Here is a 13408-nt window from a genome sequence, read left to right as displayed (position 1 = left end):
CCGTCTTGTAAAATCATCAGATCATCAAAAGGAATTGAACAATGATTTAGATAAGATATCTGTGTGGTGCGAAAAGTGGCATTTGACCCTGAATAAAGAAAAGTGTGAAGTTATTCACATGAGTACTAAAAGAAATCAGCCTAATTTCGATTATGCGATAAGTCACACAAACCTGAAGGCTGTAAATTCAGCTAAATACTTAGGGATTACAATTAAAAATAAACTAAATTTGAATGATCATAAAGATAATATTATGGGTAGACCAAATCAAAGACCGATTCATTGGCACAACACTTAGAAGCTGCAACAGGTCTGCTAAAAAGACTGCTTACACCACGCTTGTCAGCCCTATTCTGAAGTATTGCTGTGCGGTGTGGGATCCACATCAGGTGGGACTGACGGATGACATCGAAAAAGTACAAAGAAGGGCAGCTCCTTTTGTATTATCGCGAAATAGGGGAGATAGTGTCACAGACATGAAAAGTTAATTGGAATGGCAATCATTAAAACATAGGCGTTTTTCTTTTCGACGGGATATTCTCATGAAATTTCAATCGGCAGTTTTCTCCTCCAATTGCAAAACCATTCTGTTGGCACCCACCTACATCAGGAGAAATGATCATCACGATAAAATAAGAGAAATCAGGACTCGCACAGAAAAATTTAAGTGCTCGTTTTTCCCGCGTGCCGTTCGAGAGTGGAACGGTAGAGAGACAGCTCGAAGGTGGTTCATTGAACCCTCTGCCAGGCACTTTATTGTGAATAGCAGACTAATCACGTAGATGCAGATGTAGATATCGTAGCAAATTAATTATCATCTTAGATCAGCAAATACAGAACGATAGTCAAAATACGGTTGCCAACGGTATTATATGTACGTCAGTCCATATAGACAATGTATGCATAAGTACAGATACGTGCTCAGTGTTCTACTATAACATAAAAATATACAGTGAAAATAACGTCATCCACATTATACAGCAGGTCACTAGGTACTGCAACTTTGGCTGAATCAGATTTGCAGAGAAAGGGAAAGAAACATAAATTAATATCACACATCAGTAAGTCTGGACACTCCTTAAAAAGATACCACTTACAGATAATGAAATAATTAATAGGACTATTTACATACCAGTATTCTGTATACAAACCAAAATGTTATTAGAACATGAAACCATTTACAGAAAATCGATCGTTGTGTTCCATTCTAATTCAGTCTTACGCCGATACATCACCTCCAGATTTCAGCAAGGCGTACTGGTGCCTGCTTTCCACCTTTCCACTTCGTCTGACGCTTCTTTATTGATTGGGTTTAGCATATCACGTATCTTTGTAGTCACATAAAAGGGCTTCGGCGGAGCCTAGTGGAAGTCGTCTGTTCACAGTACCAGTCCCTTACTGACGGTGCACTCATTCTAATTCTAGAGTTATCAGGGGTAAACGAGGGGGCGCGATAGGTTATCCTCAACCTGTACGTAAATAAAACAGTATTTCTAAGAGTAAAATACTTCAGAGGGAGACAGCATCTGAGAATGGTGTGAGATGTGCTGTAATCCTATGCCAATTGTTTAATGTAAATGTTGAGCACGAAGTAAAGTAGGAGCCGAGCTTTTCTATTCAGGCAGCGAAATATGTGACGATGGAACAAATAAAAACAGACTGGAATTAGCAAGAAAAGTTTTCTTGTAAAATAGGAATATATTAACATCTACATCTACATAGATACTCTGCAAATCACATTTAAGTGCCTGGCAGAGGGTTCATCGAACCACCTTCACAATTCTCTATTATCCCAATCTCGTATAGCACGCGGGAACACCTATATCTTTCCGTACAAGCTCTGATTTCCCTTATTTTATCTTTGTGATCGTTCCTCCCTATGTAGGTCGGCGTCACCAAAATATTTGAAAGGAGAAAGTTGGTGATTATAATTTCGTGAGAAGAATCCATCGCAGCGAAGAACGCCTTTCTTTTAATAACTACCATCCCAAATCCTGTATCATTTCTGTGACACTCTCTACCACATTTCGCGATAATACAAAACGTGCTGCCTTTCTCTGAACTTTTTCGATGTACTCACTCAGTCATACCTGGTAAGGATCCCACACCGCGCAACAGTATTCTAAAAGAGGACGGACAAGCGTAGTGTAGACAGTCTCCTTAGTAGGTCTGTTACATTTTCTAAGTGTCCTGCCAATGAAACTCAGTCTTTGGTTAGCCTTCCTCACAACATTTCCCATGTGTTCTTTCCAATTTAAATTGTTCGTAATTGTAATTCGTAGGTATTTAGTTGAATTTACGGCTTTTAGATTAGACTGATTTATCGTGTAACCGAAGTGTAACACGTTCTTTTTAACACTCATGTGGGTGATCTCACACTTTTCTTTATTTAAGGTCAACTGTACCATTTCGATATTTCTTCTAAATCGTTTTGAAGTTTGTTTTGATCTTCTGATGATTTTATTAGTCGATAATCGACAGCGTTATCTGCAAACGACCGAAGACTGCTGCTCAGATTGTCTCCCAAATCGACTGACTCAAGAAACTAAACTATTAAAGCACACAGATGATACAATAAAATTCGCTCCTGGTTAGGAACTCGTAAATGACAAATGCGGTTACTTATCTGTTGCCGCGTCTGTCGCGGTCGGCTACTGCTGCCAACTATATATGTTGTTGTTGTTGTTGTCTTCAGTCCTGAGACTGGTTTGATGCAGCTCTCCATGCTACTCTATCCTGTGCAAGCTGCTTCATCTCCCAGTACCTACTGCAACCTACATCCTTCTGAATCTGCTTAATGTATTCATCTCTTGGTCTCCCTCTACGATTTTTACCCTCCACGCTGCCCTCCAATGCTAAATTTGTGATCCCTTGATGCCTCAAAACATGTCCTACCAACCGATCCCTTCTTCTAGTCAGGTTGTGCCACAAACTTCTCTTCTCCCCAATCCTATTCAATACCACCTCATTAGTTACGTGATCTACCCATCTAATCTTCAGCATTCTTCTGTAGCACCACATTTCGAAAGCTTCTATTCTCTTCTTGTCCAAACTAGTTATCGTCCATGTTTCACTTCCATACATGGCTACACTCCAAACAAATACTTTCACAAACGACTACCTGATACATAAAGCTATATTCGATGTTAACAAATTTCTCTTCTTGAGAAACGCTTTCCTTGCCATTGCCAGTCTACATTTTATATCCTCTCTACTTCGACCATCACCAGTTATTTTACTTCCTAGAAAGCAAAACTCCTTTAATACTTTAAGTGTCTCATTTCCTAATCTAATTCCCTCAGCATAACCCGATTTAATTTGACTACATTCCATTATCCTCGTTTTGCTTTTGTTCATGTTCATCTTATATCCTCTTTTCAAGACACTGTCCATTCCGTTCAACTGCTCTTCCAAGTCCTTTACCGTCTCTGACAGAATTACAATGTCATCCGCGAACCTCAAAGTTTTTATTTCTTCTCCATGAATTTTAATACATACTCCAAATTTTTCTTTTGTTTCCTTTACTGCTTGCTCAATATACAGATTGAATAACATCGGGGAGAGGCTAAAACCCTGTCTCACTCCTTTCCCAACCACTGCTTCCCTTTCATGCCCCTCGATTCTTATCATTGCCATCTGGTTTCTGTACAAATTGTAAATAGCCTTTCGCTCCGTGTATTTTACCCCTGCCACCTTCAGGATTTGAGAGAGAGTATTCCAGTCAACATTGTCAAAAGCTTTCTCTAAGTTTACAAATGCTAGAAACGTAGGTTTGCCTTTTCTTAATCTTTCTTCTAAAATAAGTCGTAAGGTCAGTATTGCCTCACGTGTTCCAACATTTCGACGGAATCCAAACTGATCCTCCCCGAGGTCCGCATCTACCAGTTTTTCCATTCGTCTGTAAAGAATTCGCGTTAGTATTTTGCAGCTGTGACTTATTAAACTGATAGTTCTGAGGGTATTTCACATGTCTCATACATCTTGCTCACCAGCTGGTAGAGTTTTGTCATGACTGGCTCTCCCAAGGCCGTCAATAGTTCTAATGGAATGTTGTCTACTCCGGGGGCCTTGTTTCGACTCAGGTCTTTCAGTGCTCTGTCAAACTCTTCACGCAGTATCTTACCTCCCACTTCGTCTTCATCTACATCCTCTTCCATTTCCATAATATTGTCCTCAAGTACATCGCCCTTGTATAAACCTTCTATATACTCCTTCCACCTTTCTGCGTTCCCTTCTTTGCTTAGAACTGGATTGCCATCTGAGCTCTTGATATTCATACACGTGGTTCTCTTCTCTCCAAAGGTCTCTTTAATTTTCCTGCTGGCAGTATCTATCTTACCCCTAGTGAGATAAGCTTCTACATCCTTACATTTGTCCTCTAGCCATCCCTGCTTAATATATATATATAATTAAAAATTAGGGAAAAATTTTAAAAAGTATTTATTTTGAGTGTGGTATTATATGGAAAGAAACGTTTGCGATATACAGTACTGGCAGAAAGAGAATGCAAACTTGTGAAATGTGGTGCTACAAAAAAATGTTGATGATTGACTGGGTAAGAAGAGTAATTAGTGAAGGGCTATTGAATGTAAATGGGGAGAAGACTTTATGGCACAACCTGACTAAACGAAGGTCTAGGTTGACAGGATACATCCCGAGTAGTCAAAGAATATTTAATTTTGTAATGGAAGGAAGAATGGAACACAAATTGTAGAGACGGAACAAAGATTGCCACAGTAAGAGGATAGAAATGATAGAGTGATGAAGGGCTTACTGAGGATAATCTGGCTTGTAGAGTTACATCAGACCTGCCTGCTGACTGAAAATCATGGCCAGTACATAGCTGAACGCGTCCTCCGAATTTGGATACAATGGACCTGTCGTTTATGCGTATTCAATTGGAACAGGAATGTGTAAAAGTACACTTATTTTGCATGTAGTAGACATTTGGCTTCAAAAATCTCCAAATCTCCGTTCCCCCTCTCAGCTACCTCTTCTACTAAGACAGAGTGAAAGATCTATACTGTAGTGACAAAAGTCACGGGATAGCGAGTTGGTCGACTGGAGTGGCCAAGCGGTTCTAGGCGCTACTGTCCGAAACCGCGAGACCGCTACGGTCGCAGGTTCGAATCCTGCCTCGGGCATGGATGTGTGTGATGTCCTTAGGTTAGTTAGGTTTAAGTAGTCTAAGTTCTAGGGGACTGATGACCTCAGCAGTTAAGTCCCATAGTGCTCAAAGCCATTTGAACCACTTGATAGCGAGTATATACAGATAACGGTAGGATCAGGTAAACAAGGGTCAAAAGGGTAGTGCAATGGCGGAGCTGTCATTTGTAGTCAGGTGATTTATGTACAAAAGCCTTCGGACGTGATTGTGGCCGCACGACGGGAATTAACAGACTTTGAACGTGGAATGGTAGTTGGAGCTAGGCGCATGGGGCATTCAATTTCTGAAATCATTAGGGAATTCAATATTCCGCTATCCACAGTGTCAATGTTGTACCGAAAATACCTGATTTCAGGTATTGCCTCTTACCACGGACAATGCTGTGGCCGACGGCCTTCACTTAACGACTGAGAGCAGTGGCGTTTGCTGAGAGCTGTCATTGCTAACAGACAAGCAACACAGAGTGGAATAACAGCAGAAATCAATGTGGTTCGTACCACGAACCTATCAGTTAGGACAGTACAGCGAAATTTGGCGTTAATGGGCTGTGGCCGCAGACGACGGACATGAATGCCTTTGCTATGAAGCACAGCATCCCTTGCGACGCCTCTACTAGACTCGTTACCATATCAGTTCGACACTAGATGATTGCAAAACCATGATCTGGTCACGTGAGTCCTGATTTCAGTTGGTAAGAGCCGATGGTAGAATTGGAGTGTGAAGGAGATCTGGGGAAGCCATGAACCCAAATTGTCAACATGGCACTGTGCTTGCTGGTTGTATCTCCATAATGGTGCGGGCTGTGTTTACATGGATATTCTGGATGTTGGGTTACTTGGAGACCATTTGCAGCCATTCATGGACGCCATGTTCCCAAACATCAATGGATTTTTTATGGGATCACATTGCGCCATGTCACCAGGTCATAACTGTTCGCGATGAAGAACATTCTGGACAGTTCGAGCGAATGATTTGGCCATCCTGATCGTCCGACATTAATACAATCGAACGTTTACCGGAGATAATCGAGAGGTCGGTAAGTGCACACTTTCAAAGTTATGGACGGCTATGCAGGGTGGTCAGAAAATGTGTGAAATACTTGTAGGGGTGTTACAGGGCAGGTTGTACTGAGACATAAATGTTAAGGAAAAAATTCGATACGTTGCGCCGTTTGCGAGTTATTTAGCATTGAAGTAAGCCAATCAGATCGCCGCGCGCGTAAATTCAAGTTTGAGCGTACCGAGACAAAGCACTCGTTGGGCAACACCGCCCCTGGCAGGCCGCTTGAGTGTGAGCGCACGGCACCCTGATTGGCTAAATTCAACGCTAAATAACTCGGAAACGGCGCAACGTATCGAATTTTTTCCTTAACATTTATGTCTCAGTAGAACCTGCCCAGTAACACCCCCACAAGCATTTCACACATTTTCTGACCACCCTGGCTGAATGTGTCTGACTTCCAAAGACTTTTTGGGTCCACGCCACGTCAAGGTACTCCACAACTGCAGGCAAAGGTCGTCGACACGACATTAGGAAGTTTCCCATTACTTTACCAGAGTGTAGTCTCCCAACGCACATAATACGGAGTTACTTAGCATTAGTGTATCAGAACGGAATGTGCAAATTCAAATGACTGCGGCCGAAAGTAAGCTCCCTCACCGCATTGTTATTCGTGAACATTCCTCCTGTACACTAGTTGCTCGAAATACGCAGTAGGAAAACTTGCTGATGAATCACCACTCCATGAGCGTTGTCTCCTTGTCATTGCAAATGTCAGCAACCACACCCCTCGCCTGTAGCATTTCCTACACTAGCTTGTGGCTTTGTTGTAGGCAGCAAACGTGACCAGCCCGGCTACGGACCTGCAGTATTTCCTGTACTCGAACGCCAGCGAGGAGGTCCACCGCCACCGTTTGGGCGACCTGTTGCGCCTCTACCACGACACGCTGGTGGGCCTGTTGCGTCGTCTGGGCATGGAGCAGGCCGCGCAGGCGTACACCGTGGAGGAACTCCAGCGGGACATGGACCGCTGTTTGGCTGCAGCCGTTGTCTTCAGCGCCATGAGTGGCTTCGTTCTGACCTCGGAGAAGTACGGCGCACAATATACACAGGCTTTCAACGACGTAGAAAATTCAGAGCAAGCTCTCGCCAAGACCTTTGATAATCCATATTCTTTGTCTTATATGAAATACCTCTCACCGATTTTCGACAGTAAGGGAATTTTGTAGATGCCCAAATAACTTACATTTCTCTAATAAATGTTCTTATAATTCTGCACTTCGTTTATTTATTCCTTCCAACCTATGGTGGCGACACTGGACCATTAAACATGATTTGATTAAATATGATTATGTGCTAACGATATGTCAATAGAATGAAGGCTTTGAAGAGTGCATGGCATTGCTGCTGGTCGGCAAGACTTAACGGAAAAACAACGCCTCTGAAGTTGTCCATCGCAGTTCTGGACGAAACATTAGGATCAGAAGAGTTTCGTCGACCACGACCTTATACCGAAAGGGGTACAAGCGGTAACGAAATATTCTTTCATTAATCAACAGTGCTGTAAATATTATTTACTATATCGTTGTCAACTGCGGGAAACAAATAATGTACCTATTAAGCCAAGAATGTGTTGGAATCATTATCTGAAATATACAGGGTGAATCACCTAAAAGTTGCAACAAAAATATTGCGGAAATTGAAGTTTTTTGCAATCATACATTTTTTTTGAAAAAATTAAACAGTCCCTACTGACTATTTCTTTTGAGTCGTCAGTCTTATGACTGGTTTGATGCGGCTTGCCACTAATTCCTCTCCTGTGCCAACCTCTTCACCTCTCAGAGTAGCACTTCCTGCCTACGTCATCAATTATTTGCTGGATGTATTACAATCTCTGTCTCCCTCTACAGTTTGTGGTCTCTAAAGCTCCTCTGGTACCACGGAAGTCATTTCCTGATGTCTTTAACAGATGTCCTATTATCCTGTCCCGTCTCAGCGTTTTCTACATATTCCTTTCCTCTTCTATTCCGCACAGAACCCCTCCATCTTTACCTAATCAGTCCACCTAATTTTCAATATTTGTCTGAAGCACCACATCTCAAATGTTTCGATTCTCTTCCATTTTCTCACAGTCCATGTTTCACTACCATACAACGCAGTGCTCCAAACGTACATGCTCAGAAATTTCTTCCTCAAATTAAGGCCGATGTTTGATATTAGTAGACTTCTCTTGGCCAGGAGTGCACTTTTTGCCAGTGCAAATCTGGTTCTGATGTAGCAGAATTTCTTAACTTCATCTACTTCGTGACTTTCAATTCTGGTAGTCGCTGTTCTCATTTCTGTTACATCTCATTATATTCTTCGACTTTTCCCAATCTCTATTCTGTGTTCATTAGAGTGTTTATTCCATTCAGCAGGTCATGTAATTCTTTTCCACTTTCACCCAGGATAGCAATGTCATCATCGAATCGCATCGTTATTATACTTTCACTTTGAATCTTAATTCCACTCTTGAACCATTCTTTTGTTTCTATCATTGCTTGTTCAGTGAAGACATTGACCAGTAGGGGCGAAATACTATATCCCTGTCTTAGGCTTTTTTATCCGAGCATTTTGTTCTTGGTCGTCCACATATTGTACATTACCCGTATCTCCCTATAGCTTTCCCCTATTTTTCTCAGAACTTCCAACATCTTGCATCACTTCAAATTATTGAACAGTTTTTCCAGATAGACAAATGTTATGAAATTGTCTTGATTTTTCTTTAGTCTTGTTCGCAGTATCAACCGCAACGTCAGGATTGCCTCTCTGCTGCCTTTCGCTTTCCTAAAGCCAAACTGATCGTCACCTAACACATCCTCAGTTTTATTTTTCATTCTTCTGTATATTATTCTTGTCGGCAACTTGGACACATGTGATTTAAGCTACTTCTCGCACTTGTCAGCTCTTGCAGTCTTCGGACATGTGGGGATGATATTTTTCCGGAAGTCTGATAGTATGGCGCCAGACACACAAGGTAAACCACATCAAGGTAAATAGACGTTCTGTTGCTACTTTCCCCAATGATTTTAGAAATTCTAATGGAATGTTATCTATCCCTTCTGCCTAATTTGATCTCAAGTCCTGAAAAACTCTTTTAAATTCTGATTCTATTATTGGATCACTTATCTCTTCTAAATCGACTTCCGTTTCTTCTTCTAGCACATCAGACAAGTCTTCCCCCTCATAGAGGCCTTCGATGTACTCTTTCCAGCTATCCGTTTTCAGCTCTGCATTTAACAGTAGTGCTCCCGTTGCACTCTTAATGTTACCAGCCTAGCTTTTAATTTCACTGAAGGTTGTTCTGACTTTCTTGTATGCTGAGGAAGTCCTTTCGACAATCATTCGTTTTTCGATTTCTTCACATTTTTCATGTAGTCATTTCGTCTTAGCCTCCCTGCACCTCCCACTTATCTCATTCGTCAGCGAATAGTTTTTCTATATTCCTGAATTTCACTGAATATTTTTGTACTTCTATCTTTCATGGATCAACTGAAGTAGTTCTTCAGTTACCAATGGTTTCAATTACCTTCTTTGTACCTTTGTTTTTTTTTCCAACTTCTGTGATCGTCCTTTTTAGAGATATCTTCATCTGTACTGTCTACTGAGCTATTCCTTATTGCTGTATCTATAGCCTTAGAGAATTTCAATCATAACTTGTCATTCCTTAGTATGTACTTCAGTGTCGCACTGCTTTGTGTATAGATCCTTCTTGACTACTTCCTTAAACTTCAGCCTACTCTTCATCATTACTACATTGTGATCCGAGTCTATATACGTTCCTGAGTGCGTCTCACGATCTCTGTCTGACCATGTCATAATGTAACTGAAATCTACCCGTATCACCAGGTCTTTTCCAAGTTTAACTCCTCCTCTTGTGATTCTTGAACAGAGTATTCGGTATTACCAACTGAAATTTATTACAGAACTCAATTAGTCTTTCTCCTCTCTCATTCCTTGTCCCTAGCCGGTATTCTCCTGTAACCTTTTCTTCTACTCCTTCCGCTACAACAGTATTCCAGTCGCCCATGACGAATAGATTTTCATCTCCCTTTATGTACTGTACTACCTTTTCAAACTCTTCAAATACTCTCTCCACCTCTTCATCTTCAGCTTGCAATGACGGTTTATATACCTGAACTATTATTGAAGGTGTTGGTTTGCCGTCTATTCTGATATGAACAAACCTGTTACTGAATTGCTCACAGTAACACACTCTTTGCCCTATCTTCCTACTAGTAACGAATCCTACTCCCGTTATACAATTTTATGCTGATGTTGATACTACCTTATACTCGTCTGACCAGAAATACTTGACTTCTTTCATTTTCATGTCACTGATTACTGCTATATATAGACTGAGCCTTTGCAGATTTTCTAGCTTCCCTACCACGTTCACGTTTCTGACGTTCTACGCCCCGAGTTGTGGGACGTTATCCTTTCGTTGGTAAGTCAATCTTTTTCTTATGGTTTTTCCTCCTTGGTAGTCACTTCCCGGAGATCAGAATGGGAGATTATCCCCGAATTTTCGCCAATGGAGAGATCATCATGACATTTTTTTTTAAATTATGGTTCCACGTGGATTTGGATACACTTCATGCGTATTTAATGCAATTGTTTCCATTGCTGATTCTTCCGCCTTTAGGGGCAGTACCCCATCCCAAAGGGAAGAGCGTGCTCTTACTTCCTCTTTGACAAGGCCATTGGCAGAATCATGGTGATTACTAATGCTGGACGTCTTCTGTAGCTAATGCTGATTATTAAGCGTAATTTAAGTGCTGGCGGGTTTCGAACCCGGGGCCGAGGACGTTTCGGTTGCTAATCATAGACGCTAGCGCTAGACCACATTTAGAGACTTAAGTAAGGCAAATCTGATGTCATCGGTACGTGCTGCAGGACTCTAGTCTGAGTCGTTTACGAGAAACACTATTGTGAGCCGGCCGCGGCGGCCGTGCGGTTCTAGGCGCTGCAGTCCGGAACCGCGGGACTACTACGGTCGCAGGTTCAAATCCTGCCTCGGGCATGGATGTGTGTGATGTCCTTAGGTTAGTTAGGTTTAAGTAGTTCTAAGTTCTAGGGGACTGATGACCACAGCAGTTGAGTCCCATAGTGCTCAGAGCCCTTTGAACCATTTAGTATGTGACAGTCCAAAGCGTTGAGTGGACGATCGGATTTACCAATGCAGAAAATGCCGACGTGCTCGTGGTTAAGAAGAGTGTAAGAACAATGTTGTTTGTTATTGTACGCTGTATGCGTCATCAGACGTCAACCATCTACGGCAGTTATTTTTAACCTCTTCAGATAGTTACATGGAAGTGGTAGGTTAGCAACTACACAACGTAACGGGAGGAAACAAGTGACACAGAAGAAGGAAAAATTAATGTACCTGTTGCAGTTGCTGTTGATTCTCACGTTAGGTGCCACTAAGTCACACGAAGAAGTGGCATGGAATATTGGTCTATTGACAATACCCCTGTCTTCTTCGGGTGGAACGTCAGCGACCACGGAGCGTAAATGTGAGATGTGGGACAGTTAACTATCAGCTAATAAGTCAGTGTTTCAGGAACGGAACAGTGAACATGCACAAGTATCGCAGCCTCCAAACAAACCATCTTCTACGGATGTTAGAAGACTTTCCTTTGCAAAGTAGGGGGAACCTGTGGTACCAACACGATAGCTGACCATCCCATAGTGCACCAAGAACAACCTGTCGTCACGACTTGTTTCCAAAGCGTTGGACTGGACGTAGAGGACCTGCACCATGGTCAGTCCGTTCCCCCAATTTGACGCCTGTAAACATTTTTCTGTGAGGAAATCTGAACTACGCCGTCTAAAAGGACATTCCAGCCACAGCCACGTATTACCCCAGCCTGGTCAGACACTCCACTCAGATGCTAACAGGTGTGCAGCATCGTTCCATACCAGACTAGAATAGTATATTGCCGCTACCGGTGGCCATTTTGAACACGACTTAGTACTCTCGTTACTAATTAGAATCCACAATACTAGTGTATTCACTTGCGTTGTTCTTTATTAGTGCTACCAGAGTACTGTAAAAGCGTCAGTGTGGGAACTTTTAAAAACATGATATATTGTAAACGACTCGCACTAGAAGCCTGCAACAAACACCACTGGCATTCTGATTCATCCTACTTTTAGTCTGTTAAGGTCAGTAGGTATTGTTCCATTTAAAAAAAGTATAGTTCTCCACAAAAGTACAATTTCTAAGCATTATTACAATCTTTTTATTGGCTAACAATACGGGCCCATGACTACTAATGCGTTCTGTGAGAACCTCACATCAATAGCACTTTCTATTTCTGGAATATTTGCAGTGAAAGTTTTGAGTGATTAATCCTGTATTTTGACATACAACATGTTGATTGAAACGACCATAAGCTCAGACATAAAGATTGCCTAGATATCTTAAGCACCTGACAGGCGAAACTCTTCAGATTTACAAGCAATAGAAGAACATTGCTAAATCGGCTGTGGAATATGTTCATCAAGAATTGTGGCAGCGGTTCTTAATCGAATATAATGTCCACGAAAGACAACCATGAACCTGCAAGACAGTGAAAACTCTTAACCAAGCAGATAGCGAAACAATGCACGTAAATTTGGAAATTTGTGGTAAGTTCTCATGGGACCAAACTGCTGATGTCATCAGTCCCTAAGCTTACGAACTACTTAAGCTAACTTATACTACTTCAAAGACATCATGTTTATGCTAGTCACTGTTAAACTTTTTATTTCCACTATTGCAATTTCGGACTTAAGCCATTATCAAGTACAGATGTTTTGGCTCTAAGTCATGTGTACTTTACACAATTTGAAACTTTTATATGTCGTTGTTTCAGCTTGTATAAAGTAGATATGGCTTAAAGCCAAGACATCAGCACTTGATAATGACCTAAGGCCGAAATTGCAATAGTGGAAATAAAAAGTTTAACAGTCACTGGGGTAAACAAGATGTCTTTCAAGAAGTTTCACATGACTGTGAATCCCAGTTAGGAAAAGTTAATTAACATCAACTAACTAACGCTAAGGACAACACACACAAACATGCCCGAGGGAGGACTCGAGCCTCCGATGGGGGAGCCGCGCGGACCGTGAGAAGGCGCCTTGGTATGCACATAAATAACGTAAAGAAAGTGAGATGGGTCGAACACCAATATTGTCTCTGATATGCAGCCGGTCGGG

At 41.7% G+C, this 13408-nt stretch overlaps 1 protein-coding gene across 1 annotated transcript in view; it reads left to right on the top strand.

The window, feature by feature from the left end:
* The window catches only part of LOC126335813 (uncharacterized), a 101891-nt gene extending 94496 nt beyond the window's left edge, over window positions 1-7395 (top strand). Inside the window, exon 3 of the mRNA XM_049999278.1 lies at window positions 7000-7395. Within this exon, the coding sequence (XP_049855235.1) occupies window positions 7000-7395 (396 nt within the window). The remainder of the gene's footprint in view (window positions 1-6999) is intronic.
* Window positions 7396-13408: the final 6013 nt, after the last annotated feature.

This window comes from Schistocerca gregaria, chromosome 2 (assembly GCF_023897955.1).
Source record: "Schistocerca gregaria isolate iqSchGreg1 chromosome 2, iqSchGreg1.2, whole genome shotgun sequence".
NCBI classification, from domain to species: Eukaryota; Metazoa; Arthropoda; class Insecta; order Orthoptera; family Acrididae; genus Schistocerca; species Schistocerca gregaria.
This window is presented reverse-complemented; position numbering and strand designations above follow the sequence as displayed.